This window comes from Aythya ferina (assembly GCF_964211825.1).
Source record: "Aythya ferina genome assembly, chromosome: 18".
Lineage (NCBI taxonomy): Eukaryota > Metazoa > Chordata > Aves > Anseriformes > Anatidae > Aythya > Aythya ferina.
In genome coordinates this window covers 9829490-9854399 of record NC_140317.1, presented here as the reverse complement: position 1 = coordinate 9854399, position 24910 = coordinate 9829490, and the positions used below count along the sequence as shown (strand labels likewise).

Sequence of the window (24910 nt, the reverse complement as noted above, 5' to 3'; positions counted from 1 at the left end):
CAGAATTGCTCACACTCACTTTCATTTTAGTTGTTTCCTGGGTACATTTAGGAAATTCAAACAAACAAACAAACAAAAAAATAAATAAAATTAAAATAAAAAGCAAACCCTGAGGAACGTTTCCAGGTCAGGATACCTGAAAGACAGCGGAAAGCGTGATCCTTGCCAACACTAGAAAAGACACAAAAACCTACACCAACAAAAAAACTAATGAATTCCCACCCCTGCAGTCCTTGTAGGTTGTAATTAATCTAAAGCACGATCATTAGCACTTGCTTCCTCAGCATCCAAAGCCTTGCTTTGTGCCCACATTTGCAAACACTTTCCCATACTCAGCTTGCGGAGGATCAGTGGAGTTGGCAGCACCAAGAAAGTGGAGTCAGGATGCAGCTCCCAGGATGGACTGACACCTAGTGAAATTTAACAAGAGACTACTTCAAAAGAAAAGGCATTACCGTTTTTATGCATTCCTTTTCTATTTTAATGTCTGTTCCCTTTAGGCTTTTCCAGTTTCATGTGACCTCTTGGCTGTGATTAAGGAAATAGAAATGCAAGCCTCTAATATTTCTTTCTGTGTGACATCATAATATTTTTATGCCTCAGAAAGCACAGTGCCATCAACCACTTGAAACACAATTCCTTCAGCCAGTGGGTAGTGTATTGAATGTGTACAACCAGCTCTGGAGCATCCACTTTTGGAGCAGAAGGTCCTTCCTCTGCCTGCTACAATTAATGCAACGCGTTGCACAGCACAGGGCCCCACCAGCTGTTTGCACATCGGCGGTGACATTCAGCTGATCCCAAAGGAAACAACCCCAGGGAAAATTGCCCTGCAGAGAGCTGCTTGCTGAGGAAAATGCAAGTGCCAGGGGCTAAGTGGGAGTCAGGTAAGGGAGAAAGGCCCTCAGCGCCTTGTAATTGTAATTAATTGCAGTAATCCCTTGGTGCCCTCCTTATGGTGGCACTGTTCAGTGCTCCAGCCCTGCCCTGCCATTTCCCCAAATTGGTCTGTTACTTCCAGTATAAAACCAGCTTTGGGAATTGGCACAAATGCTCCCCTTTTATCACACTCACCTTTCACCCTTCACTCATTGCTTTGGATTGTCCTCGTTAATTAGAGCTCCTACCACTGCATCTGTATTTTGACCTCAAATTGGGGTGTTCACAAAACAGCACTCAAGCAGCTTTGACATTATCTTGACATGATAACATGATATTTGCAGATTTCCACTGACATTTTTTAACCATTGTTTTGACATTCAGGTACTGTCACTCTCATTAGTTTGACATTGCAATTGTAATGTCACCTCCACAGTAGCCTCTGCATTGACTTTATCATCAAATTAGTTTTAAAATCACCTGGAATATCAAAGCAAAGGAGAGAGATTGGGTCCAGGCACATCTGGGTCCCAGGGAACAGGAGTCTCTCCTAAAAACAGGCAAGGATGTGCCGGGGAGCCACTGGAGTTGCTTTACATATTGAGGCAAACCTGGATGGTGGGAAAGCAAGCACTTGAAAGATTTGATATTAGAACAAAATATGCAAAAGGAACAAAAGGAGAACAACAACAACAAAAATGAACCAACTGCAAAAATAGCAAAAGTTGCTGGCTTAACCTCTGTGAAAATTTGCAGTGTTTTATTTCTGTTGCAGCCTTTCCTGCATGGGTACAGCAGAGGGTTGCTGTCGGAAAGGGTTTTTTCAGTTTGCAACCTGGAGCTGAGTGCTGTGGTCAGGGCAAGTCAAACCCTACAGGGAAGGGGGAGCCCTGGGGACAGCACGGTCCTGGGAGATGCAGAAGAAACGTGAAATGAAATCAATTCTGTCAACAGTTCCCAGAGAAAAAATAAGGAGGAAGGAATGCCGAATCATTTTGATTCAATGTTCTCAAATGGAAAATGTTTCACTTAAATTGATGAAATATGTTCTTGCAATATAGAATCAGAAAATCATACAACAGTTTGGGTTGGAAGGGACCTTTAAATATCACCTAGCTCCAACCCCCCTGCCATAGGGATAATATCTAATATTATATATTATATACATGTTATAATATACACTATAATATATATATACATTATAATATTTCATAAGTTGACCCTTAAATATAACAAGAGCAGGGTCTAAAACCTTTAGCTCCTTCTGAAGGGAACCAAAACACACTCCTCCAGACCACTCAAAATACATTAGGATAATTCAAAATTAAATGTGATTAAGAATAAACAATACAATGAATAAGTTAGCTTATTTTGCCGCGTTCTTTATGCTCTGCCCTTGTGCCAGTGGCTCAGCTCCAGGCAGACTCCCAGCTCTGAACCTCTCCGTGCAGGAATGGCCACAGTCTGCAGGCGCGCGCAGGCGGTTTGTAGGCTCTGGCTCTGTTATTAAGCTATTTAGGATCAGACTGAACTCAGTCCCAACGCTATTATAAACACAGATGTTTTAGAACCTAGCTGAAAAGTTAATCATCCTATCAATGCCTATTTCTGGGCATGCTGCAAGTCAGCAGATTAGAGCCTTTTAGCGGCAGCGGTAGCGACTCTGAAGGAGCACCCGCCTGGTCGTGGGAATCCAAAACAAACGCGGGACGGGACGGAAAGCTGAGCTTTCCTCGTTACGTGCATTAATAGCCTCCTGGCTGGAGCGGCTGACACAGCCCAGCAGCTGGGGCTGACATTTGCGAAGGCTCAGACGTGCCAGCACTTCAGGAGCCCTCGCAGGGCTGCTGCGGGAGAGCAGAGCGGCCCCGGCCCCGGCGACACGGCCTGGGAGTGGTGGTCCCAGGAGCCCTGGCCGGAGGAGGGATGGACGACAGCAAATCCCTGAAGGTGCGGCTGACCTTCTGCGTGCTGCTGGTGGGCGTCTCGCTGCTCTTCGCGGCCGTAGTGACTGACCACTGGGCCGTGCTGAGCCCCAAAGTGGAGAATTACAACACCACCTGCGAAGCGGCTCATTTCGGGCTATGGCGACTCTGCAAAAAACAGATTTATGTGCAGCAGCAAGGTCCCAAAGAGAAGGGCTGCGGGCCCATAAGTCTGCCAGGAGGTACGTACAGCCCCCTACCCGTGCATGGGACGTCCCGCCAGGCTTTGCTTAGAAGGCTGCAGGACGGGGCGGAACCAAATACGTCCCGTGTCCCCGCGGCTCGCAGTCTGGCACCGGGCTGCACGCTGCTGTGTTCTTGTGCTGGGCTGCGGGTGCACCTCGCTTCCCTCCATCTCGTTGTACCTCTGCGTGGTGCTGCCTTGCACGTATGTCTGCGGCCGTGTTTGAGTCATCAGCTCCTGTGCAATGACAGGGGAGGGTAGAAGGGGAAAAGGATCAGACACGGTGGAAATCAGAGTGGAATCAGGATGGAGGAAATTTCACTGATATCAGCGGTGGGTATCACAGCACCCAGGCATGCTGATGGCAGCGAGCAAGAGCTTTAGCAGAAAGAGGATTTACAGGAGTGGCTCTAACAGACATAGCTGGGTCCTTAGGGTTTCCTGATCCCTGCATCCTCGAAGCCTGATCACAGCCAGCCATAGGTTGCCCCTGAGCTATTTCAATAACAATCATTTCTCAGGGCAGGGAGGAACAGGGAGCTGCTGGATGCGTTGCCAACTTCCAAAAAGTCATGCACTGAGCTTCAATCCCTCATCAGCTTGCTGCACCCCGGACCCACAGGGGTGGCAGCCTGGCCCTACCCCTTTCTTTCTCCATGATCTCCCAGAGCAGCCGATGGGGAGCAGCTCAGCTGCTTACTGGGAAGCCGATGGCATTCCCCTGGTAAAAGCAGCTCGCTACGTGCACGGATCGCAAAGTCAGCACCGCTCACACCGCGTGCACCAACACTCCCCATCCGTGACTGAGCCGCGCTGCTGTTTTAGAAGGCTAATAGGGAACTGGACTCTTTCCAGAACAGAAATAACAGGATTGCCTTCACGCTAGCCTCGCTGCTGGAAATAAAATATATATGTTAGCACATGCTTGAAAATTTCCTGCGAAAAACCTTGCTGCCTGTGCTTGCTGAATGTTATCGCGATTCTTTACCTATTTGGCCAAATTATGTATTCTGGAGAGAGGAGCTCAGCTGCTGCATTCAGAGCTGCCTCTAACCAAATTTGGGAGTGTGTCATCCGTGTGCTTGATGTCTCTCGCGTAGGTACTTATGCGCCTGGAAACATCTTTGCCTTTCCTCGCACGGAGAGCAAAACTCCCACAAAAGGAAAATCATAGAAATTGGTTGATAAACACCCAAAGTGCACAACTGCAGGGTAAATATAAAGCTCATAAATATCCAGCTGTCTCCAAAAAGCAGCTTTGCGGCCAGGGCAGCACAAAAGCAGCTCCTGGCTTTGACAGACATCAGCATGTGCTCTCACTGGCATGGGTCATGTCCCGGCACTGCCTTTCTGCTGGGCACCACAAACAAATGGCTGCTCGTGGAGAGGCTGAGCCCACACAAGAAAGGCTGGTGTGGTTCCTCAGTTTTTAAAGATATTTTGGAAGTTAGATGGTGTCCTGTGTCATAAGAAGCATCTGAGGCTTGAAAGGGCATTGCTTTCTCACCTCTGTTATAGAATAGTTTTAATTCCCATTCTGCTCAGGCGGAAAACCCCACGTGGAGAGGTGGGGAGGGCTTGGTCCCTGCAGGTCAGGGCTGCTAAATGCCACCGTGCCCGCACGGTACACGTTGGATTGATTTCACACTTCTGGGAAGAGATATCAGCAAGGAAACAGCGTGGCTGTGAAACCTGCAGCGGTCAAGAAAACGTGAATGAACCACCAGGGAGCAAAGGAGATGTGGACATTTGTTTTCCTGAAAATTGTGAGATGTAGTCAGACATCACTGCCAGGACTGGAAAAGAAACATCAGAATTTATCACTGTGTTAATAACCATTTACCAGTCACTCCCTGAGAAGGAAATGGATGGCACGATTAGCATTATTTATTAGGTTTTGAGCTCAGCACAGTGCAAAATGTGCAGGATGCATTGGCTTGCAGTCCACAAAGCAGATCTGTGATTTAGGCAGAGCTTTTAAATTTTACAGCACTCTTGCGAGGATGCTGACAAATTGGAAAGGGTTCAGTGTCCTGCTGTAAGAAATTAAAGGACCAGGGGGATGGCCATTAAAACTGGGAAAATTCAGACAAATACGGTGGTCAGTGGCCCATTGGGGCACTTTACCACTGAGTGGGACATGGTTTGCATCCACTGCCAGGCACTCCAGTGTAAGTGTTGTCCTAAAACGTGTGCTCCTGTGCAGCAGCAGGGATGTTCTATAGCCAAGTGTGCTGCAGGCAGGTTAAAGAGGACCTTGTAAGTATGGGAACAGGGGCTCAGGGAGATGGAGACAGAGAGGAAAAGTACTAGACAGAGCTGGCTATCAGCAGGGCTGTCTTGTTCCCTGTGTCCATACAAGGAACTCTCTTTGCAAGACTGGTATGAAGTTAAACTATCCCCAAACTCTGATTCAAAGCCCTTCCCCAGGCTTGTTGGCCAGCTCAGAGCCCAGGGCCTCCCCCTCTGCTGCTCAGTCCCCACCTTGACACCTCCTCCAAGCACAGCAGCAGGTCCTGCCCCCAGGATTACCACAAGTAGAGACCTCAGATTAAAAGCATCGCTCATCCTGGATTTTCTCACCATCCACAACACTGCTTGTGTCCATCTCAGATTCAGGAGCAAGGTGGGCTCCAGCCCCTTCCCAGACTGTCACTCTGATGCTGGTGGGTGGTGGTTGCCACCTGGAAACCCTGCAGGCCCCAAACATCTCATGGGCTCTCAGCATGTCCTTCCCCTGAGGCTCAGCAGTAGTTCAGTGCTGTGCATTTCTGCTGCATCTCGTGGCTGCAGTAGGTGCCGTGCAGCCCCACGGTGGTGAGCAGCAGAAGAGGCAGGCCCTGCATGAATAAGGTGATGAATTGTCCCGTTTCCCCCTTCACAGTGGTCATCCAGGAGTGATGGATCTGAAGGGAAGGGGCCAGGAGGGCTGTAAGGGCAGCTGACCTGGAACGGGGAGGACGGTGTGTGATACAGCACACGTTGTGTCCCTGCAGTTCACCGCGGCCTCAATGACTGCCAAGCTCCTGGGTTGGTCCCATCAGCACACGGAGGTGACCCCGTGGCAGAGAGAATACGATTAGGGGTGGAGAGAAACAAAGATCGCCACAGAATTTTCATCCATTATAAAACCTATTTTAAATCCTATCCATTATGTAAATGTGCTGTGACACAAATGGGCTTTTCTCTAATTCATGATGGCACCAGAGAGGGACTGAAGTGCCTTGAATAATAGGGAACCTTGTTGATATAGATATTCCCAGCTCAGCAGAGCACCAAAAGTGTCTTTAAACTGAAAACAATATATCACTTCACCAAAAGCAATCTGGCTATATTTTCCCACATAAAAATGCATTTTCCAAAAGCACCTTCCCTAGAGCTAACCCACTTACATGATAGCCACATTGATCACACCTTTGCAGAGCTGTGCTGTCAGCCACAAACACAGGGGCAGCTCCTTCTGCCGGCAGTCTCTCTCTCTCAAAGAGATTTCCATGTGTCCCCCCTCTGCTGAGCCTTTGCAGACTGGAGGGTGGACTGGGCTGTACTGGTTCACCTGCCATGACCACACATGCTGCAGCCCCCATCACATCGTCATTGATGGCTTCACCTCAGGCTTTGGATAATCAGCATGCTTGGGGCTTCCTTTGACATCAGCCTTTTCAGGGAGTTAATTAAAAGCCAAAACAGTCAATCCAAGATGAAGCGTCTCAGTTTCATCCCTCCTCACTCCCTTTTAGCACAGGAAGAAAAGGATCCCCAAACTGAGGTCACCAACCTGGACACTCAGCCACAGGCACCACTCAGGCACTGGCAGAGGCACACAGCCTCCATACAGCCTCTGGTCTGAGCCTCAAAATTTGCAATTTTAGATATTGAGCTCTGAGTTCAACTACGTTTCCTCCAGTCATTTGCAGAGTTAATAAAGAACAGGTCAGGAGACGCCAGAGCTGAACATTAACGTAGTCTCCAGCAAGGAGAAGCTGCAGATGAAATAAAAGTCAGCTTTTAAAATTAAGTAGACAGCAGCATCTCAGAGGAATCTTTCACTAATGGGCCCAAAAACACTGCTTTAGAATTGCCCTGTCTCCTGGGAAAGAGAAAGTAAATCTTGAATCAGTAACTCTGAAATCTGCCATTTACATGACAGAAGAAAAAAAAAAGAAAAAAAAAAAAAAAAAACACCAGGTAACATACAGTGCTCTGGTATCTTCTTGCCTTGAGAAATTAATGCTGTAAATAAACAACAGATGCTTTCTGTGCCCTCCAGGCAGAGACCCACAGCACACCCTGCACCAGGGGCTTTGCTCAGGATCGGCCCACGGCTGCAGCCTGTGCTGGGGCAGCACAGAGGGGACATTGGGCAGGACCACAGAGTCCTCACAGATTTCCTCCCAGCACCTCCTGGAAGGTAGCACTAGCTCCGTTATTTAACAGACAGGAGATGCTGGAGTTAACGGTGGCCCCTTGCACACACAGGGTGGGTATTTCATGCAACCTTGGCATGATCCCCGTCTCATGGGAGTCAAACCAGAGGGTGCAGGAGCGGTGCTGGGTGGTGCTGAGCAGGCCCTCCGCAGCCCAGCTTGGCAGGATAGTGCAATCAGAGCTGGCGCTGTGCAGCGTGACTCTGTGATTGCCCAGCTCCAGCCAAATTCCTTGTGAGCAACTGTTCTCCCAGCCCCGTACCCCTCCAAGTTTTCAATTAAAGAGGTTATAAATAGTGAGGACACCCTTCATCCTCTCCCCGCTGCTGCCAAAGCTTCGAGTCACTAAGCGGTGGCCAGACCCTTCCCCATCCCACTGGGATGCTGAAAGCAGAGCTGGCTCTGCACACACAGAAACACATTTCAGTGTGGCTGAGACAGGAGCCCAGATGTCAGAAGGGACCTTTGGAGGTCATCTGGCCCAATCCCAGCTTAAGTGGGATCACCTGGACCAAGCTGGCCAGGACCTCATCCAGATGGCTTTTGAGTATCTCCAAGGCACCCCAGCCAATGGAACTTTATACACCCAGCCCCAAGCTGCCCTGCCATGCCAGGTCTTTCAAAACAGCCCAAGTTCCATATGCTGAGCGTTTTGGTCCTGCCCTGTGTCTCATTCGAGAAAGCAGGTGCAGAAAGCAAAAGCCAGCGAGAAGCTTCATTCTTCTAATTTAAAGCCTCAAGATTTTCTTGACTAGATTATAACAGTTTGTTCTTCTACTTGTATCCATCTAATTGAAATAGTATTTCTCCTGCATGTTTACATCCACCCCAAAATTCCATGTATGCTGTTGAGAGGCTCAGCTTCCAGTTTGCTTCCACCCAACATGCCTCCATCCCACTGCCTCAATCCCCGTTCATCTTCCAACTCCTCTATAAACACCCCATGTACCCAGCAGCGTGTTCACATGAAGTCCCGATGAGGAAAATCCAGTAAGTTCCCACTAACTCCACTATCATCAAATTAACTTAGCAGACTGCTCTAATGGGAGTGAACTTTGGTGAAGCCACATTTTGTGAGAGCCTCTTTCCCCTTGACTCGTATGGCCTTCCCTTGCCTTTTGTCTGCAGCTTCAGATAACTTTTATCTTTTTGGTTTGACAGCCATAAAAAGCCCTTTCAGTAAAACACCACGTGCTCTGCTACACTGCAGCATCCTCACCTCTGGGCCCCCCATAGTGACCCTCCCCACAAAGCAAACTGCCCCAGGCTGCTGACTGGGGCATATCTCCCTACAAGTCGCTACCATGCAGGGCCTACAGGTTGGAGAAGGGAAGGAGAGGGAGGGAGAAGGTGGATGGGGACACTTCACCCCCCCTGTTTGGAGCCCAGGCTGATCATGAGAGCTGTGACCCTCCTACAACCAGCGCCACTCTGGAGCAGGAGGGCAGGGACAAGGGGAGGCGAGAGGAGACGCCAGCTCTGCTGCAGGCACGGCAGGTCTCATCACCAGGAAACACAGCCACAGAGAGGCAGGGATGAGTGATGGCCTAAGAAAGAATGAGAAAAATTATCTGTAATTCATGCTTTAAATAGAAGAGCAATCAGTGTGCAAAGCTCTTGGAAGGAGAGGCTTACAAGAGGCAGCAGAGGCCATGCCCGTGCCAGAGTGGCTTGCCTGGCAGGCACGTGCCACTTGTCTGCTCCCAAATAAAACAGAGCCAGCTCGGATTTCTCCATGTCACCGTCCCCTCCGCTCAGCCTTGGCGGGTTGGGGTTCAGCTGAAGCAGAATGACTGACACAACATGTCAAGCAAAGTGGAGGTATTAGAGGAAGGTGTCAAACTGGCAGCTTGACTCCACATCGTTCTTTTGTGGGAAATGTTCCCAAGAGGACACCTGGGGAAGCACAACTGTCAGGGCCATTTAAGCACTTCCTGAAGTGTTCTGATAGATCAAGGCCCAAATCCTTGAGATCGGTCTCCCGCTGCTATTCTTGCTCTTAAAAAAAGTATTTGCTGGATATCTGCAGCAGAAATGAGATCCCATTAGTCCTTACCCTAAAAACACCATGAGTCTGATATATTAATAAAAAGCAAAATCCATTTTACTACATTTTATCAGAGGTTCCCAAGTGCACAAAATTAAATTTCCTTTTCTCTTTCAGAACAAATCTGCTCCTACTTCAAGCACTTTACTCCAGGAGAGAGCTCGGAGATATTTGAAGTAACCACCCAGAAAGGTAAGAATCATCCTGAAAACTTTTTCCTGCCATTGCACGAACTGAGATGCACACAAGATGTAAGATGATGGGGAACCTGAAATGAGGGCTCAATCCTGGCTCCACTGAAAACAGTAGAGGAATTTCTATCAGACACCACCACAAACGCTGCAAAATGTCTTGCCAGCATAAAACTAACATCACATCAGCATTATCCGTGACACTCCAAGACTTTACCATGGAAGGAAGAAGAGGTTAATAAAATCTAAATAAATAAACCTCACCCCAAAGCAGAGTCTTGACCCTGAAAAGAAGTAGAGAGGCTCTGTGGAGACCATTAGGAGTTTTATGCTTGATATTGATTTTATATGAAAGTCATGTGAAAGCCAGAGTGATCAATGGAAGGAAGGAACAGAGATCCTATAAAGACATATAGTTGGTGTTTACACAGCATGGATTTTGAAAACTGCCTTCCACAGACAAATTTCACATTTCTAGTAAGTCCCTGATAAAGCCAAATATTTTTAGCATTCAGCACGCACTGCTCTCATTCTTGCCCTCTCATTAAGAAGAAATTCCTTTCCACTTTGCCACACAACATATTTTAGTGTGGAGTAAAGGAGCTGATGATTACATTACACATATTAACCAGTCTGCTTTGTTTCCAGTAGAAATGATAATGGTAGAAAAGCCTGCACACGGCTTTTCTAAAAAAGCAATTGCCTGAGACAGGAAAGACTGGGAATTTTGCATTAATAGAAGAGCATATACCTGAGCTACCTGCTCTTGTTTATTGATACACTATTAGGTCCAGCCATCTGATCTTAAAGACATATCTGATGCCTTCCTCGTTATTTCAGGAAAAAAAAACATCAGGAAGAACTTTTTTTCTTAAGAGTGAAAGAAAAAGCTTAAGCTACAGCAAATGATTTTACATTGAAGCTAACTGTTTTGGGCAGTTCTAGCACATAGTAAAGAAAACCAAAAAGAGAAACATCAAAGAAATTATAGTAAAATAGTGGTATGAAAAGCAGAGAGAACAAAGAGTGATATGCTTTCCCTTTCACAGAAATAGCTCCATTTTGATGGGAGCTAATTAGTAACAGGCAAAAAGATTCTTCATGATTTTGCCTGGAAGACACATTTTTTTAAATGGGCTGAAAGGCAAATATCATTAGATATTGTGATATTCATGCATGGCTACATGTGCTAAATCTTAAACTGATATGAAAACGAATGAAATATGTAAATGAAGGCCTGAATTATTTAATTAGTGATTCTTCCCTTCCGTCCAGGCACTGAACTGTGCCTCGGCTGGGTGAAGTGTCTACTGTGCATCTTAGCTAGTTTAGCAAAAAAGCAGGATATTTTATGGAGGGTTTAATCCTATGCCCTGAAGAAGCTGAGTTTTCATAGAGCTGGAATTCTTTTTCTTAAAGACAATATATTAAAAAAATAAAAATAAAGAGGCTGTGCAAACAGTTCACCTCCGGCCTCCTGCCTCAGTTGCCTGCTCAGATTTTGAGCCCTCTGGAGCACACAAATGTCCTGCACTGGTACAGCATCAGCACCGTGCACAGGGGCCTTGTTGAGGCCCTGCAGTACAGACCTAGCACAAAAATAGCACAGAGCTGCTTATTTACTCTGAGAGCAGAGTGTGGAGTGATGGAAGAAATGAGAGCGTGGAGCCCAGAAGCCTTCAGCAATAACATCCATGAAGCAGAGCTAAAATGGCTCCAGTCCAGAGCTTCTTCAGGCTAACACAGGTGCCATTTGGTCTTTCAGTAAGTGTTAATAAAATGATTTTCCCCTCTTCTGTTTTTATGTCCTTTGCATTCCGAAGATACATGGCCAATACTTCCCCCTGCTTTTATTTTAGGGAAATACTGGATTTGTCAGAGTCCCCTTTCTGTAGCATCAGGACACATTTTTCTCTGAGTGACCTTCTGTAAAGTCGCACCATTGATGGGAACATGCTCAAAATCTGCAGACATTCACAATTTTTTTGTGTTTCCTTTGCTTTGGCAGAATACAGCATTTCAGCTGCAGCCATTGCCATCTTCAGTGTTGGCTTTGCCATCATTGGAACAATCTGCGTCCTCTTATCCTTCCAGAAGAAGAGGGACTACCTGCTGAAGCCAGCATCCATGTTCTACACCTTTGCAGGTACAAGGGTCACTGCTCACTTAATTGCACTCGGCTCATAGTACAATATCAAGAAACTTTTAATTAAACCCTGGGCGGATGGAGACACTTCTGAAAATGCCTGGAAAGTGGCATTGTTTTCCTTGTTACAGTGAGACTACAAGTCCCCATGTGGAGCTCCAGTTGAAGAGTTCTGGAAATGTCCTGTTCAGCTTTACCCAGCAGCCTGTCTGTATTTTCTCCAACTACTTTTAAAATGGGCATTTCTAACACATTCAGTGCTGGCTGCAGTCACTATTCCATCTCATTTAGTCTAAGCACAATAACACATTAAGGTTCAAACCAAAGAAACAGCTGATCCAGGCCCAAGATATGCAGCTGTCTCCCAAAAATACAAAGATCACATTTTTACACGAACTATCACTTCCTTGACATGCCACAGTGACTGAAAGACAGAGGTGCAAATTGTCACCTCAATAAAACCTTTATTCTACTTTTGGAAAAGCTCTCTGAGGAATGCAATTATTCCTTCATCACTTTGAGTTTCCCATCCAAGCCTTCCTAAAAGGTAACACTCAACAAGTCACCGGCTGACTTACGTAGCCTAGGCTATAGCAGAGATCTGAGTACTTGCTGGCGTTGGTTCCTTCAAACATTCGAGTCAATGACTCACCTGTGAATCTCACTGCAATTCCTGTATGCTAAGAGGCAGATGAGGTGGTTAAGGATGAAAAATTGACAGCTGGTTATTCAACCCACTGCTCTCATCTTCCTTCAGGTCTCTGCATCATCATCTCCGTTGAAGTCATGAGACAATCTGTGAAAAGGATGATTGACAGCAAGGAGACAGTCTGGATTGAGTACAGTTACTCCTGGTCCTTTGCCTGTGCCTGTGCCTCCTTCGTTCTGCTCTTCATCTTCGGAATTGTCCTCCTCCTGATTGCGCTGCCTCGCTTCCCCCAGAACCCCTGGGAGACCTGCATGGATGCAGAACCAGAGCACTGATGTTCCCCAACCCGTGGGAAAAGCCAGAGAGTGTTTTGAAAAAATTTATATTTTTTAAAATGTCTTGATCTCACTATACAATGTGCACTCCATTAACTAAGACATGATTGAAACAAGGCATCTTCAATTATAACTCTCGCTTTGTTGTTTTTTTGTGGTTTTGCTTTTTTTTTTTTTTTTTTTTTTTTAAAGGAAAGAAGAGAGAGCATTCAGAGCACCAGTGTGGGTGAACAGCACTCTGCTCTCTTTACACCTCCACCCTGCTGGAGGCTGAGGGGCGATTTGCAATTTGTGGATGCCTTGTGCCAATGCAACTGGGCGAAAAAGTGCACGTGAGACAACTCGTGCTGCAGAGGAGACAGCGTTCTTGGGGAGTGCAGTGTAGTTAGAGTTGAAGAGCTTAAGGGATACCAAGCCTTTACTCCTCACTTGTTCAGACACTCCGTGAGAAATTTCAGCTCCGTGGGAGTCCATCTCCCATCTGTGCCATACTCCTCTGCCTCCTGAGAAGGGTTAGCTCACCACCTAAATCTATTGGAGAACCTTATGCTGTTCTACGAAACTGTTAAAATAAAATAATAATTAAAAAAAAAAAAAAAGACTTTGCCTAGCATTGGAATAAACATTTAACCTACTGATTTACACCCTGCAGCTCCATTCTGTTGAATTAAGCACCAGAAAAAAAAAAAAAATGCAATTTCTGTTTAACTTTGATGGCAAAGCCAAGACATACTAAAAATTAAGAATGATATTTTCCTTTAATAAAAAGCACGATCTTCTGGTAGCATGATTTTCTGGAAAATGATTTTGACGGATGAATCATCTGGCCCATCAATTTCTGCTGGGTCCAGTATTAAGTGTAATTCTCAATGGTATTTACTGTATGTAGCGTTCATTTCTTCCTCGTGAATAGGCTTATTAAGAATACTGTGCTTTGCTCGCTGCATAGGTATATAAAAATACATATAAAGAAAAATCCTGCAAGGTAGCAGACAAGAAAGAGAGGAACCAGGAGAGTCAGCCCCAAAAATACTACAGAAGTGCAATGCTGTTTATGCACACTTGAAGTGCCTGCCTGAGGCATCGTGTGCGAGCGGTGCTGCCCATGCTGCAGAGCCCCATACACCCACCTGGCCCCTCCAGCCCAGCCCGAGAGGCATCCGTAGCTTTTGGTTGTTTGCAGTTCAGTTTTTAGAAACTGTTCAGCATTTTCTCCTTTTTTTTTCCCCCTCAAGTAGGGAAAAGTATTTGCTTTTTTTTTTTTTTTTTTTTTTTTTTAATACCAGATAATTTAAAAAGCAGGAGGAAAGGAAACCGAAGCGTTCTTTCCCTCTGCAATTAACTGTCCTCAATTCTGAAGGGAAAAAAAAAAAAGGCAGAAATCAGAACAGAAATTTTCTGGCCGTTTTCTATAGATCTGAAATCATGTTGCATGCCAGCATTTTGAGAAATTGCACAGCAATCTGGAGCTGGTGTGAGGGGCTGGCCCTGCTGTGAGCCCCTGGCTCCACTGCAGCCAGCCAGCCTCAGGCACATCTCAGTTTTCCTATCAAGGAACTGTCAGCGAGAATACAAGCCATTTGTGAAGTTGCGTGAGTATTTTTCAAGCTCTTTGAAGTTAAGAGGCACTACAAATAATGTGCATATTATAAAGTTTTGGGCTAAAGCACTCCTTGGTGTTCATATCTGGGTGCAAGCTGGAGAATTCTGCCTCTGTCTCTCATAAAGACAGACAGGTGCAAGTCTTCAAGTTGTCACTGCACCACAGTGAAATGCTAAACGGTTTTGAAATCCTATTTTTGGTACAGAGCTGACATGCCTAAACTGCACTTTCATTGTACAGGAAGACAGAGACCAGTTTCTAGGGAGATCCTTTACATGCTACCACAACAGAAAAGCAAGTTGGATCGCCTCCCGCGCTGGCTGACCCGGGTTGGGATATCCAAATACACAACGTCAGATTAATGTAAGCAAAGCAGTTGGCAGACACAAAGGCATCCCCAGCTCAGCCATCACCAGCAAAACAACCTTAACTTAGATGCAATGGGTTGAAATAATTGAGGTCTGGTGATATGGGTCTGAGCTTCATCACCCCACATGGACTGGTAGCATCCCCCCTGCCCCATGGACACCCTTTGTCCCCACCTTTTCCCATGCATCAGCTGCTTATTGCAATGCTGCTTCAGTGACAAAGTAATTTCTGGATGGTTTCTTATCCTGACGGACCAATGTGTTGCAAGGAGCTGTATACTCCTCCCAAAGATGTGACCAGTTACGTTTGATAGTCATCAGCAAGAACACACATATTTCAGATAAACAGAGCCTGCAAGGTCTCACCTTCCCCATGTGTGTCCCTTCATTCCAGGGCTGAAACACTTCATTCAAGCACCAGTAAGGTAAATGGAAAGATTCCCACTGAGTGCTGGTCTGGATTCAGAGGTTCGACAGCCCCTCAGCGCTCATTTTACCCCTGGGTCGGAGAAAATACACAGCTCCCAGCAGCGAGAGCTTACACCCACAGACAGCAATGCTGGCAGCTGAGCTAGATGCCTTCCTGAAGCTCTTAAACTCACTAAGCTTTATTTTCTGTCTGCTGTAAGTTAAGAGGGTTTTTGATCATTCACTATTTCAGTATGGTTCCAGCAAGACTGAGGAGCGTGTGGATGACTTCATTTTCCTTTTCCAGATATTAAGAAATGTGGCTGAGGGACTCGTCCATTAAATTGGTCATTGGTATTCACAGCAGGGAAGGCACTGCTCTTACAGCAGGTTTGTTCTGCCATATCCAAATCTCTCTGCCACAGAGCTGATAATGTGTTTCAAGAGAGTTAATAAAAGTAATTGGCCTTCATACAGAGAAAAAGAATAAAAATTTTGGGTGGAGGAGGAGCTGTAACAAGTTTGCATTTTCAAAGAGCAGGGCCAACAGAGCTTCGCAAATGTAGCAGGAAATCACAAAAGAAATATCCTTGCTTCAGGGAGTTATCCCAGTGGAAAGGGGATGAGAACCCAGCTGCTGAACACTTGGCAAGGGACCTGTGATGGTACCCCAAAGCCAAGGGAGGCAGCGGCCGGCATGACAGAGAAAGGGAGAGAGAAAACACCTCACAAACCCAGTGACTAGCACCAGCCACCACCAAAGCCTGAGCACTGGCCCTGCCATGGTCATGGGTCACTTGGGAACTGGCCATTTGCCATTCATAAAACCACCATCGCTGCCTGCCCCCTGCTCCTCACGTGACAAAGCAGAGATTTTGGCTTCTCGGATCTGCCCATCACAGAGCCCAAGTGGTAAACTTGAGAGTCAGCACGATGGAAGTCAGGAAGATTTTTGTTTGTGTAAGGGCAATGTTTGCTGTAGGCGCAAGGCTCAGAATCTGCTTCTTTTGTTTTTAAGCACTGTGTTGTGTGAATAACGTGCAGAAAAGGTGCCAGACTAACACCCCTGATGAAGGAAAGCACCTGTTTAGCAAGCAGCCAGCTGCGCTCTCAGAGCAGCACAGATCAGGCGAGCGGCCTAGCGCAGGCCAACAGAGCCTTCCCCAGGCTCCCGGCCCACAGGACAGGGGGCAGGCAGAGGCCTTGGTGCAAAACCCTCCTGCAGCCCATGTCTGAAAAGCACCAACCTATACAGCATTTGCCACTTCCTTGTGATCATCGCTTCTTTTCTCTCCCAGTTGTGGAAATTATTTCCAGACAGTCCCCATGAGCTGAGAATTTCTGCCCCCAGCCCTGCAATGAGATCCGCAGCCTCGGCCCTGCTGCAGAAGGGCACCTTCTGCTGGGCTTGATCGCTCTTGAGGAACATACCCGACACAAGAAGTCATCGCCATAAGCAGGGGGCTGCTTGCAGGGCTGCGCCCTGCCAGATCCAGGGAAGGACCTGGAGATTAGCACCAAGCTAATCCTTGGGTTCAATCCAGTATGCAGTCAGACATTTGCATGCCAGAAACCTGACCAACGTGCAGAAACTGTTTATAGACTAAACCTAAACCTCATTATAAACTTCATCTAAAAGGGATGTTAGTTTCCCATGGTGAATGTTACATTGCTTTTATAACAAATGCTGGAATATTAGGCTGCTCTGTCCCATGAACTGCACACACAGCAACAGGATCTATTTTAAATGCATCTGTTCAAATTATTTCTCTTTTCCATCATCACCAAGGGGCAAGAAAAGAGCATCACAGCTTGATTTTGACCAACACATAGGACAAAAATGTTCTTAGTTTGTTACGTTTAATATATGTTCTGGCTCCAAAGAAACTATTGCTTCTTACAGCAGGTCTCTGGTGTATTTGCCCATCGGGAGACAGCAAATCTTATGGGAAATGGTCTAACAACATCTTTTGCCTAGTTCTGGCTAATTCAGATTAGAGCTTTTTAAGCATGCATTGACCTCAATTGAAGTAAAAACTTTTCAACATATATCAACTACAGTTGCCACAAACCCCGCACCCAGCTGACATTCCTACCACAATTGCTGTGAATCCTTTTACTCTTCTTGAATGACGGAAAAGAACTGTGTGACTCAGTCCTTGGTTCCTGACACAACCAAATAAAAAGATGCTTGAGCAAATATTGCTATCCCAGCAGAAATGGCCCATATTTCACGTTAAGGAATATGATGTACAATCTTTTTTATAGGCACCATAGATCATCACCAGCCAACTTGACAAGTTAATTGTCCACAGTTTTTCTAGGAAAACTAGAAACTTAAACAAAACAAATGAAGTGAGTTGAATGATGATATGTGTAGAGCAGGAAGCATTATGAGCTTATTGCTTTGGAAATGTGCAGATTCTGATACGCTTCACTCTAAAAAAAATTCTGTCTGGTCAAACACTACTCTCAGTGCTACTTACAGTAGAGGTATTATACAGACAGCAAAAGAACTGCTTATAGTGCATATTCTCTGCAGAAAAACAGCTGAACGTGACAAATCTGGGAACAAAATATTAATTAATCAAAGTAGGGAATATTACTCAAGGGGGTTGTAAGGTCAGTGGAAATAGTCACATGCTGTTATGGGTCAGTAGTGCCATAGTCCATACAATTAAATATAATGATACAAAATATACTAGATGTCAACTTCAAGGAGAAAATATGGATGAAAGGGCTCTGGTTCTAACTAGCCAGCTTTTATGCATAAGAGATATTTATTAGTTGTATTGTGAAACACTTAAGGATGGTATGTGAGTAGCTGCTAAACACTGTAAAGATTTATGCCAGACAGAATGGAGAGGGGATATATCCCTGTGACACACTTATCTTGATACTGTGGATATGCTTGAGAACACATCTCCAGGTGGATCAACGGCACCTGAGTGTCCCACAGAGCAGAGGGACTGGCACGCAACAGAAGAACCTATGGGAGCCAGAGAACTAATGAAGGGAGACAGGAACATACCAAGAAAGCTCTACCTGAGACTTCAGCAGCAGAAAAGCTCTTTTCAGAAACATGACAACTGCAGGCAAGAAAAAAGACAAGCCATGGACTAGCACATCCATATCTGACGCCATAATGAAATTTACTCAAGACATCAAACAAAAGTCCTATACCTTCAAGAAGTATAAACACTGCTTCAGAATCCAGCTCCAAGTGACCTCTGCCCTGATGGAAGTGAGCTGGGAGCAGGATCTCTTCCAGTTTCTTTTTCTGACTTACCAAGACCAAGTTTAAAGCTATTTTATGAGTTCACTCTTCAAATGTACATGGGAAACATCTACCAATTCCATTCATTAAGTAGCTTTTAAAAGGGCAGAAGCTGTATTTAAAAAAAAAAAAAAAAGAGTTCAAATTTTTAAAAAATCTGAATTTTTTATTAGTTCCTAGAATCACACTGACAAGCTCCCATGAGGCATTCAGATCTTCCTCATGAAAAAATGAAATTAAACTGAATAAAACCAGAGCCTTTTGCTAGTAAATACAAGCTTTCTAAATTTAGGTCTGGACAAAGTCATTTATATTTTCCACAGAAAACAGTGGATGTTTATTCCTGGACAAGGAGCATGAGATTCGGCATGTATTGTACTTTTAAATACGACATTTCAGTTATAAAAAAAAAAAAAAAAGTCAAGAAGCCAAGTACTCAGTGTAAATGTCCAAGACTCATTTCCTTTAAGTTGAGATACTGTACACGAACTGAGAAACTACACCCATATTTTTAAATTTTTACTGTAATTGCAACAGCTGCATATTTACAGCGCAGCCTGAGTCCATGCCCACTGGAGCCACCTTAATGGGCTTAATTTGATTTTTTATAAGTTTGATTAAACCCTAAAACAGTTTACAATACAGTTTTGTTGTTGTTGTTGTTTGTTTTTTAAACAACTATGACTCCAATAAAAACCGAGCAATTTACTTTAAAAACGAAAGGGTTATATACATGACATGAGGGCTAGAAAAAACATTTCCAAAAACGTGGTTTTTTTTCTCCAGAAGCATATTAACTTCAAGAAATACTATGGATTCATTCTGTATATATCCAAAGCTGATCGTTCGAAGATCTCCACCATACCCTCCCCAAACTCCTGGGGGAGAGTACTTACAAAAATCTGTAACCAAAACCTGAGGGGACTTTCAAGAGGTTAAAGAATTGGAAGCATAAGAAAAAGTATTTTTATAGTATTTTCAGCATAGATAAAATGCCAGTGCGAAACAGAATAGAATGTGGTGAGATGCAGCCATCTCCCCCTTAACTAATTCACAGATAGCAGTAAATTAACAAGTGATGTTTATTAGTTTAATATTCAAATATGGTGAACAGAATCAAAAGACTGCTCCATATAAATGAGTGATTTTGAAACCCCTGAAATTACAATGCCAACTCGGCGAAGTGAAGTGCATTTGAACCCTACCTAGTCTTTTGTCATAGTCTTGCACATCTTACCAAGAGCTCCTCACAGACTATAACATTCAGGCACACAGATTTTTCTTCTCTCAGAGCAGTGCCAGGTGCTCAGTGGAGAACCAGCAAAGCTCCACTGAAATAAAACGTCTGAGGCTAACATATACAGAGCACATGCCCGGCCCTCACAAGGGAATTTCCCATGGACCTATTCCTGAAATCTTCAGCTTGGCAAAAACCCCAAGGCTGTAGAATTTGGCCTCTACTCATTTTGGGTCTTCTTTATTTGATGCCACGTGCTGAAGTGCTAACCATAACTTGGCAGGGGCTTTCCCCTCCCCCAGCATCTTCTGTTTGGTATAGACATTAGGAAATAAATTAACAAATTATGCGTGCTTTTTCTTTACAGAAAAAAAAAAATCAGATACATTTCTGAATCATGAACCAAAGGTTTATAATAAAATATATATATATATGCAAACCTCTGCAGTGTACTGAGTTTAAATCAGCCCCATTATGTAAAGACCCTTGACTTAGAACACGAAGTCAAATGCAAAAAAAAAATAATGATTGTAACCAGAGCAAAAATCTGATTGAGTACAGCAGCAGACACTGCTAATTTGTAAGGTGTCCCACGGACAGCTGTAAAATCTGAAATCACCCCCCACAGCCTATAAATTTTTATTTTTGTATGTTAATAAGTGGAGGAATACTGCAAATAAACCCAGCTCAGTCCCTGTAAAAATTAAGTATTTCCCAGATTTAAAGTTATCTATTCAAGTGTAAAAGGAGGACTACTTATCTGGAGAAACTATGCAAACACCCCTTTATCTCCCCAGTTGCAAAAGTATGAACAGTGTGCAAGACCAGAAATCTTTACGAGCAAAGATTATCTTCTGCAATTTCATTCACACTTGTCTCTTTAAATTTTAAATATTCCATAATTTGGTTGGATTTTGTTGTTGCTGTTGTTGCTTAAATTTGTACTCCTAAAGGGCCAGGTTTGTGGAGAACTTAGCAGAACTCATAGATAAACAACCTGGATACCGTTCTCACTCCCAAAAGATTTAGATTAATTTGGATACAGCTTTGACAAACATTAAATCTCTTCTTTAATGATGTTCCTCAAACAAAACAGTTAGCAAAATATCTGAATTTCCTTGTATAATGTCACATTTTAATGTAAACATCAAATAATGTACCAAAAGTTTTACCGGAAAAAAAAAATTAAAGCGGCACAATTCTTTATACCACTGGAGAAGGGGGGAAGAAAAAGCCAGATTACAAACATTTACACATGCATAGTGGAAAAAAAAATTAAACAAACAAACAAAAAAGTATTTTACTAAATTCACGCAATTTTTTTTAAAATAGTTATTAAATCTACTAAGCACCAACATACCTAAAAATTTATTTTCAGCTTCATGATTCATTTAAAAAACCTATCAAATTAACTTTTCAAACAAGCTTATATTACTAGCTTGTCCAAAAATAAAATGTAGAGTTTTTTTGGGTTTTTTGTTTTTGTTTTTTGTTGTAGTTTCTTTTTTTTTTGTGTTTTGTTTTTTTTCTTCTGTTTTTTGTTTGTTTTTGTTTTTATTGTTTTTTTTTCTTTTTAAGTATACCAATACTTTTTATCTGAATGCTTCCAAACAATGGCATAGGTGTCTGCAAAGAATGCCTTTACTTTACCCTACAGTGAATGGAAAATACAATACCACATCATACAGAATCTAAAACTAGAAAAGTCTGAGAATGCAGCATCCCTTCACAAAAAAGCTGATAAAACTGAAAGTATTTAGAAGATGCTGCATCTTTATTAAAAAAAAAAAAATTAAATGAATTTAAGCAGAAATAACATACATTTTTACATTAACTGGCCATTTCTGGTACAGAAACCCAGCATAGTATGCTAATGTTATTGAATAAATGTAAATGCTACTTACAATCTTTTTAAATACAATTTAGACAAACTTTTTTCTTTTTTTTTTTTCTTTTTTCTTTTTTTTTCCCTCTTTTTTTTTTTTTTATTATTTTTTAAAGTTGTACAGGTAACCTCTCAGCTGCTAGTTTAATGCAACACATCATTAACATTACACAAATTAAAAAATGTGTGTTTTCCTACAGAAAGCTTCCAAAAAAACGACCCACGTCAAAAAATGCAAAATAATGGAATATAATTAAAAAAATTAGTTGCAAGTCTAGCAGCAAAGCAATTAGGTGAGGATATATTTACTAATATAAACAAAGGGAATATTTGCAGCTACAGGTGAAGCCCCAACTATCTTAGATCTACTGACACAAATAAAAATTAAATTCTCTCTAAAAAAAATAATCTGATTATTTAAAATAGGAGTAAAAGCCATTGCTACCTGATGAACTACCTAGGCTAAGTTCCTGAAACAAAGACAAAGGGTCGCTATTCTTTTTTGTCTGCTCAGGAGGAGGTTTGGGCTTTGGCGGAGCCCGCAGAGCACTTGCGTAGGACATGACAGGCTTGCTCCCACCAGCGTTCTGCTGGCTGTTACTGTTGGATTCGACAATCTGCTTGTTGGGCATGAGAGGTGGGAACTGGCCAAGATGTTGCAGCACGTTGTAGTTGAAGGAATTTGAGAGCTGTATGTTTTCAGCCTTCAGATGTTCCTCTGGGGGCTTGACCGTCTTCGGTGGAGCTGTGAAAGGAGAAAGCAGATTTTGTTTAAGTGAACAACTCTGAGTTTGGAAATCCATGTACAGGAACCTCAGAGGAAGCACTGAGCAACACTGAAACCATCTCTGCTGGTAACAGCCCCCTCTGCACCCCCAACTTTGTGTTCAGTCACCCTTTGTCCAAGAAAATTTCTGCTAAGTTATCTGGCTTTATTTCCAGCTACTGGATCTTATATTACCCTCGTCAGCAATGCTGAGAAGACTGACACTATTAAACATATTCTCCATGTGCGTGTACCTACGGAGGTAGAAACACTGAACCTGCAATTCTGCACAGGTGGATTCTGCAGATACACTAAAGGTAGGCTGCTTCAGAATGGGATATACCCCAATTTAAACACTATCCACTGAGACAGTACAAAGAGTATTTCATTCTTCTTGCCTTAGAGCGTAATAGGTGAAAATTAAAGTTTACAGCACCATATATAATTCATTCTCAAGCAGCAACACAGATTTCTGAATGTTACCCAACTAATTATTGATATTTTTGTCTGAATGCAGTTCTAACTGATATGTTCTTGCTCTACATTTAACAACTTCTGTAACTATCAGGAAAATAAATTTACCTAAAACCATAGGTATAAAACTGCTTTCAAGTGAATTTCCTGAATCCTAATGAAGTATCTTAATTTTGTCTGGGGAATTCTGCTGTCTTACATAGCCAGAGAAACTATACTGAAATGCAGGTATACATTGTAGGTAAGATAGCCCAGGAGTTGAACAACATGTATATTTTGTAATTATTTCCATCTTCAAATCCGTAATGTTATTTTTGAAGTGCACATACAGGAATGTATGATCAAATGATTACATAAGTAGAAAAACATGATTATACAGTTCGGTTTCTCACTGGAAGAGTTGCACACACACTTGTTTCTGGTAAAGTACACAAAAATACCTTAGAAAAAATGATATGGAAGGAACATAAGCAAAACATTTTTACTAGGGATGCTATGATTCAAAAAAAAAAAAAATAGAACACAAGCAAAGCAAAATAACTCCCCCAAAATAACTATAGCACTCAAGAGAAGACAACTAATGACAAGCATGGCTAGAGGCGAAAACTAAGTGTGGTAGAAGTGTCTAGCACAAGAAAAAAATATGAAGATAAACATATTGAATAAGAACTTAAATCACTTTCTTCCTATCAAGAGAAAGAACACTGCAAATCAAGCTCTCAAATTGCAATTTCGAGAAGTGCCTGCTTATAACAACACAGAGCAATTCACAGCAGCTCTCCTTGCACTCTCCATAAATCCAACATGATGTAACTGAATACTTGTGCCACAGCCATTTCTGATGTACAGGGAATAAAAGCCCTTGAACTGTCTGGTGTCATGATTGCTCACTCCCAGGCAATGAATACCAGCACAGGACCTGTTCACAGCTTCTCCTTCTTGTGGATTTTTATTTCATGGATTAAAAAACAGTAACCAGAAACACTGAAGATACTCGTCATTAACCTTTAACACTATAAAACACATGTGAACTTCAAATATGATCATCATAGCCAGTAAGACATGTCTCCAATTCCAAAGCCTTTTTACCACTTTTTATTTTGTTTCTCTCCATTAAGTTGATCTGCACCGCAACTACCAACAGGGAAGCCATGTCTTCCACGGTAGAAGTTTAGACTTCATCACAGTAATGATGAGGTACTAGAATTTACCACAAAATACAGAGCTCCCTAATACAGTTTGTGTTGTTTCCCACCAGACCGTAACATCAACAAAGAATGTTATTGATTCTGGAGACACATAACGTGCAAATACATCTCACCAGTTACCTTAGATCCTTTTAGCAAAATCTCAGTTGCACTTGAAACCACTGTAAGAGAATATGTGGGTTAACTAGAACTTTTGTAGGAAGACTAAGAAACAGTATTGCATTTAGTGGATGAAATACTCAACCGTATTCTTTTTCAGACATCAGCAATGTACCAGAATAGGAACAAGACAGAAAATGAAAATAGGATTACTCTTAGGAAGCCTTTAACTACTAGAAGAATAAATACTTCAAAAATCTTTGCTTAAATTAGTTTCAAGACTTGAAGAAATGTCAGAAAACATTTTGGGAAAATGGACTAAAAATATATATATCCTTTCATTTAGACTTGCTCACTCCAGCCTTAGTAGTCTACTTACTGGAGCAGAGAGAGAAGCAGAGAAGCAAAGATCAAGTCTGTACCTACCTAACAACTCCCGGGGCGGAACTGCTCTGTTGGCTCCATTGCATGGAATGTTTGGGTACGGGGCAGATGAGGAAGAGTTTACCCACAACTCAGGTGATGAATAGTTGAAAGATGACTGGTTACTGTGGTCCTGAAGCTCTTTACACTGACCAAGACTCTCTTGAGGAGTGCTTAATTCTTCAGAACAAGCCTGGACTGAACTAGAGGAAATTCTTCTTTGGTACAACGGCCTGCCTGGTCCTCTTGGTTCATACTGCAAACACACAAAAAACAAAAACAAAACAAAAAAAAAGACCTTTTGCTCCTTTTATTCAAC

General features: G+C 43.2%; 2 protein-coding genes across 6 annotated transcripts in view; one reads left to right on the top strand and one right to left on the bottom strand.

The window, feature by feature from the left end:
- Positions 1-2686: 2686 nt before the first annotated feature.
- CACNG1 (calcium voltage-gated channel auxiliary subunit gamma 1) lies at positions 2687-12976 on the top strand. The gene is made up of 4 exons (XM_084492701.1): positions 2687-3046; positions 9640-9714; positions 11722-11859; positions 12617-12976. Exons 1-4 carry the CDS (start codon positions 2806-2808, stop codon positions 12841-12843), a joined length of 681 nt encoding a protein of 226 aa, XP_084348827.1. The 5' UTR covers positions 2687-2805; the 3' UTR covers positions 12844-12976.
- Positions 12977-19563: 6587 nt separating this feature from the next.
- HELZ (helicase with zinc finger) overlaps positions 19564-24910 on the bottom strand; it is an 86010-nt gene continuing 80663 nt past the window's right edge. For all 5 annotated transcript variants that reach the window (XM_084492204.1, XM_084492206.1, XM_084492208.1 and 2 more), the window contains 2 exons: positions 24595-24847; positions 19564-22366 (listed from right to left, as the gene is read on the bottom strand). In XM_084492204.1, the coding sequence (XP_084348330.1) occupies positions 22035-22366; positions 24595-24847 (585 nt within the window). In that variant the 3' untranslated portion in view covers positions 19564-22034. The remainder of the gene's footprint in view (positions 22367-24594; positions 24848-24910) is intronic.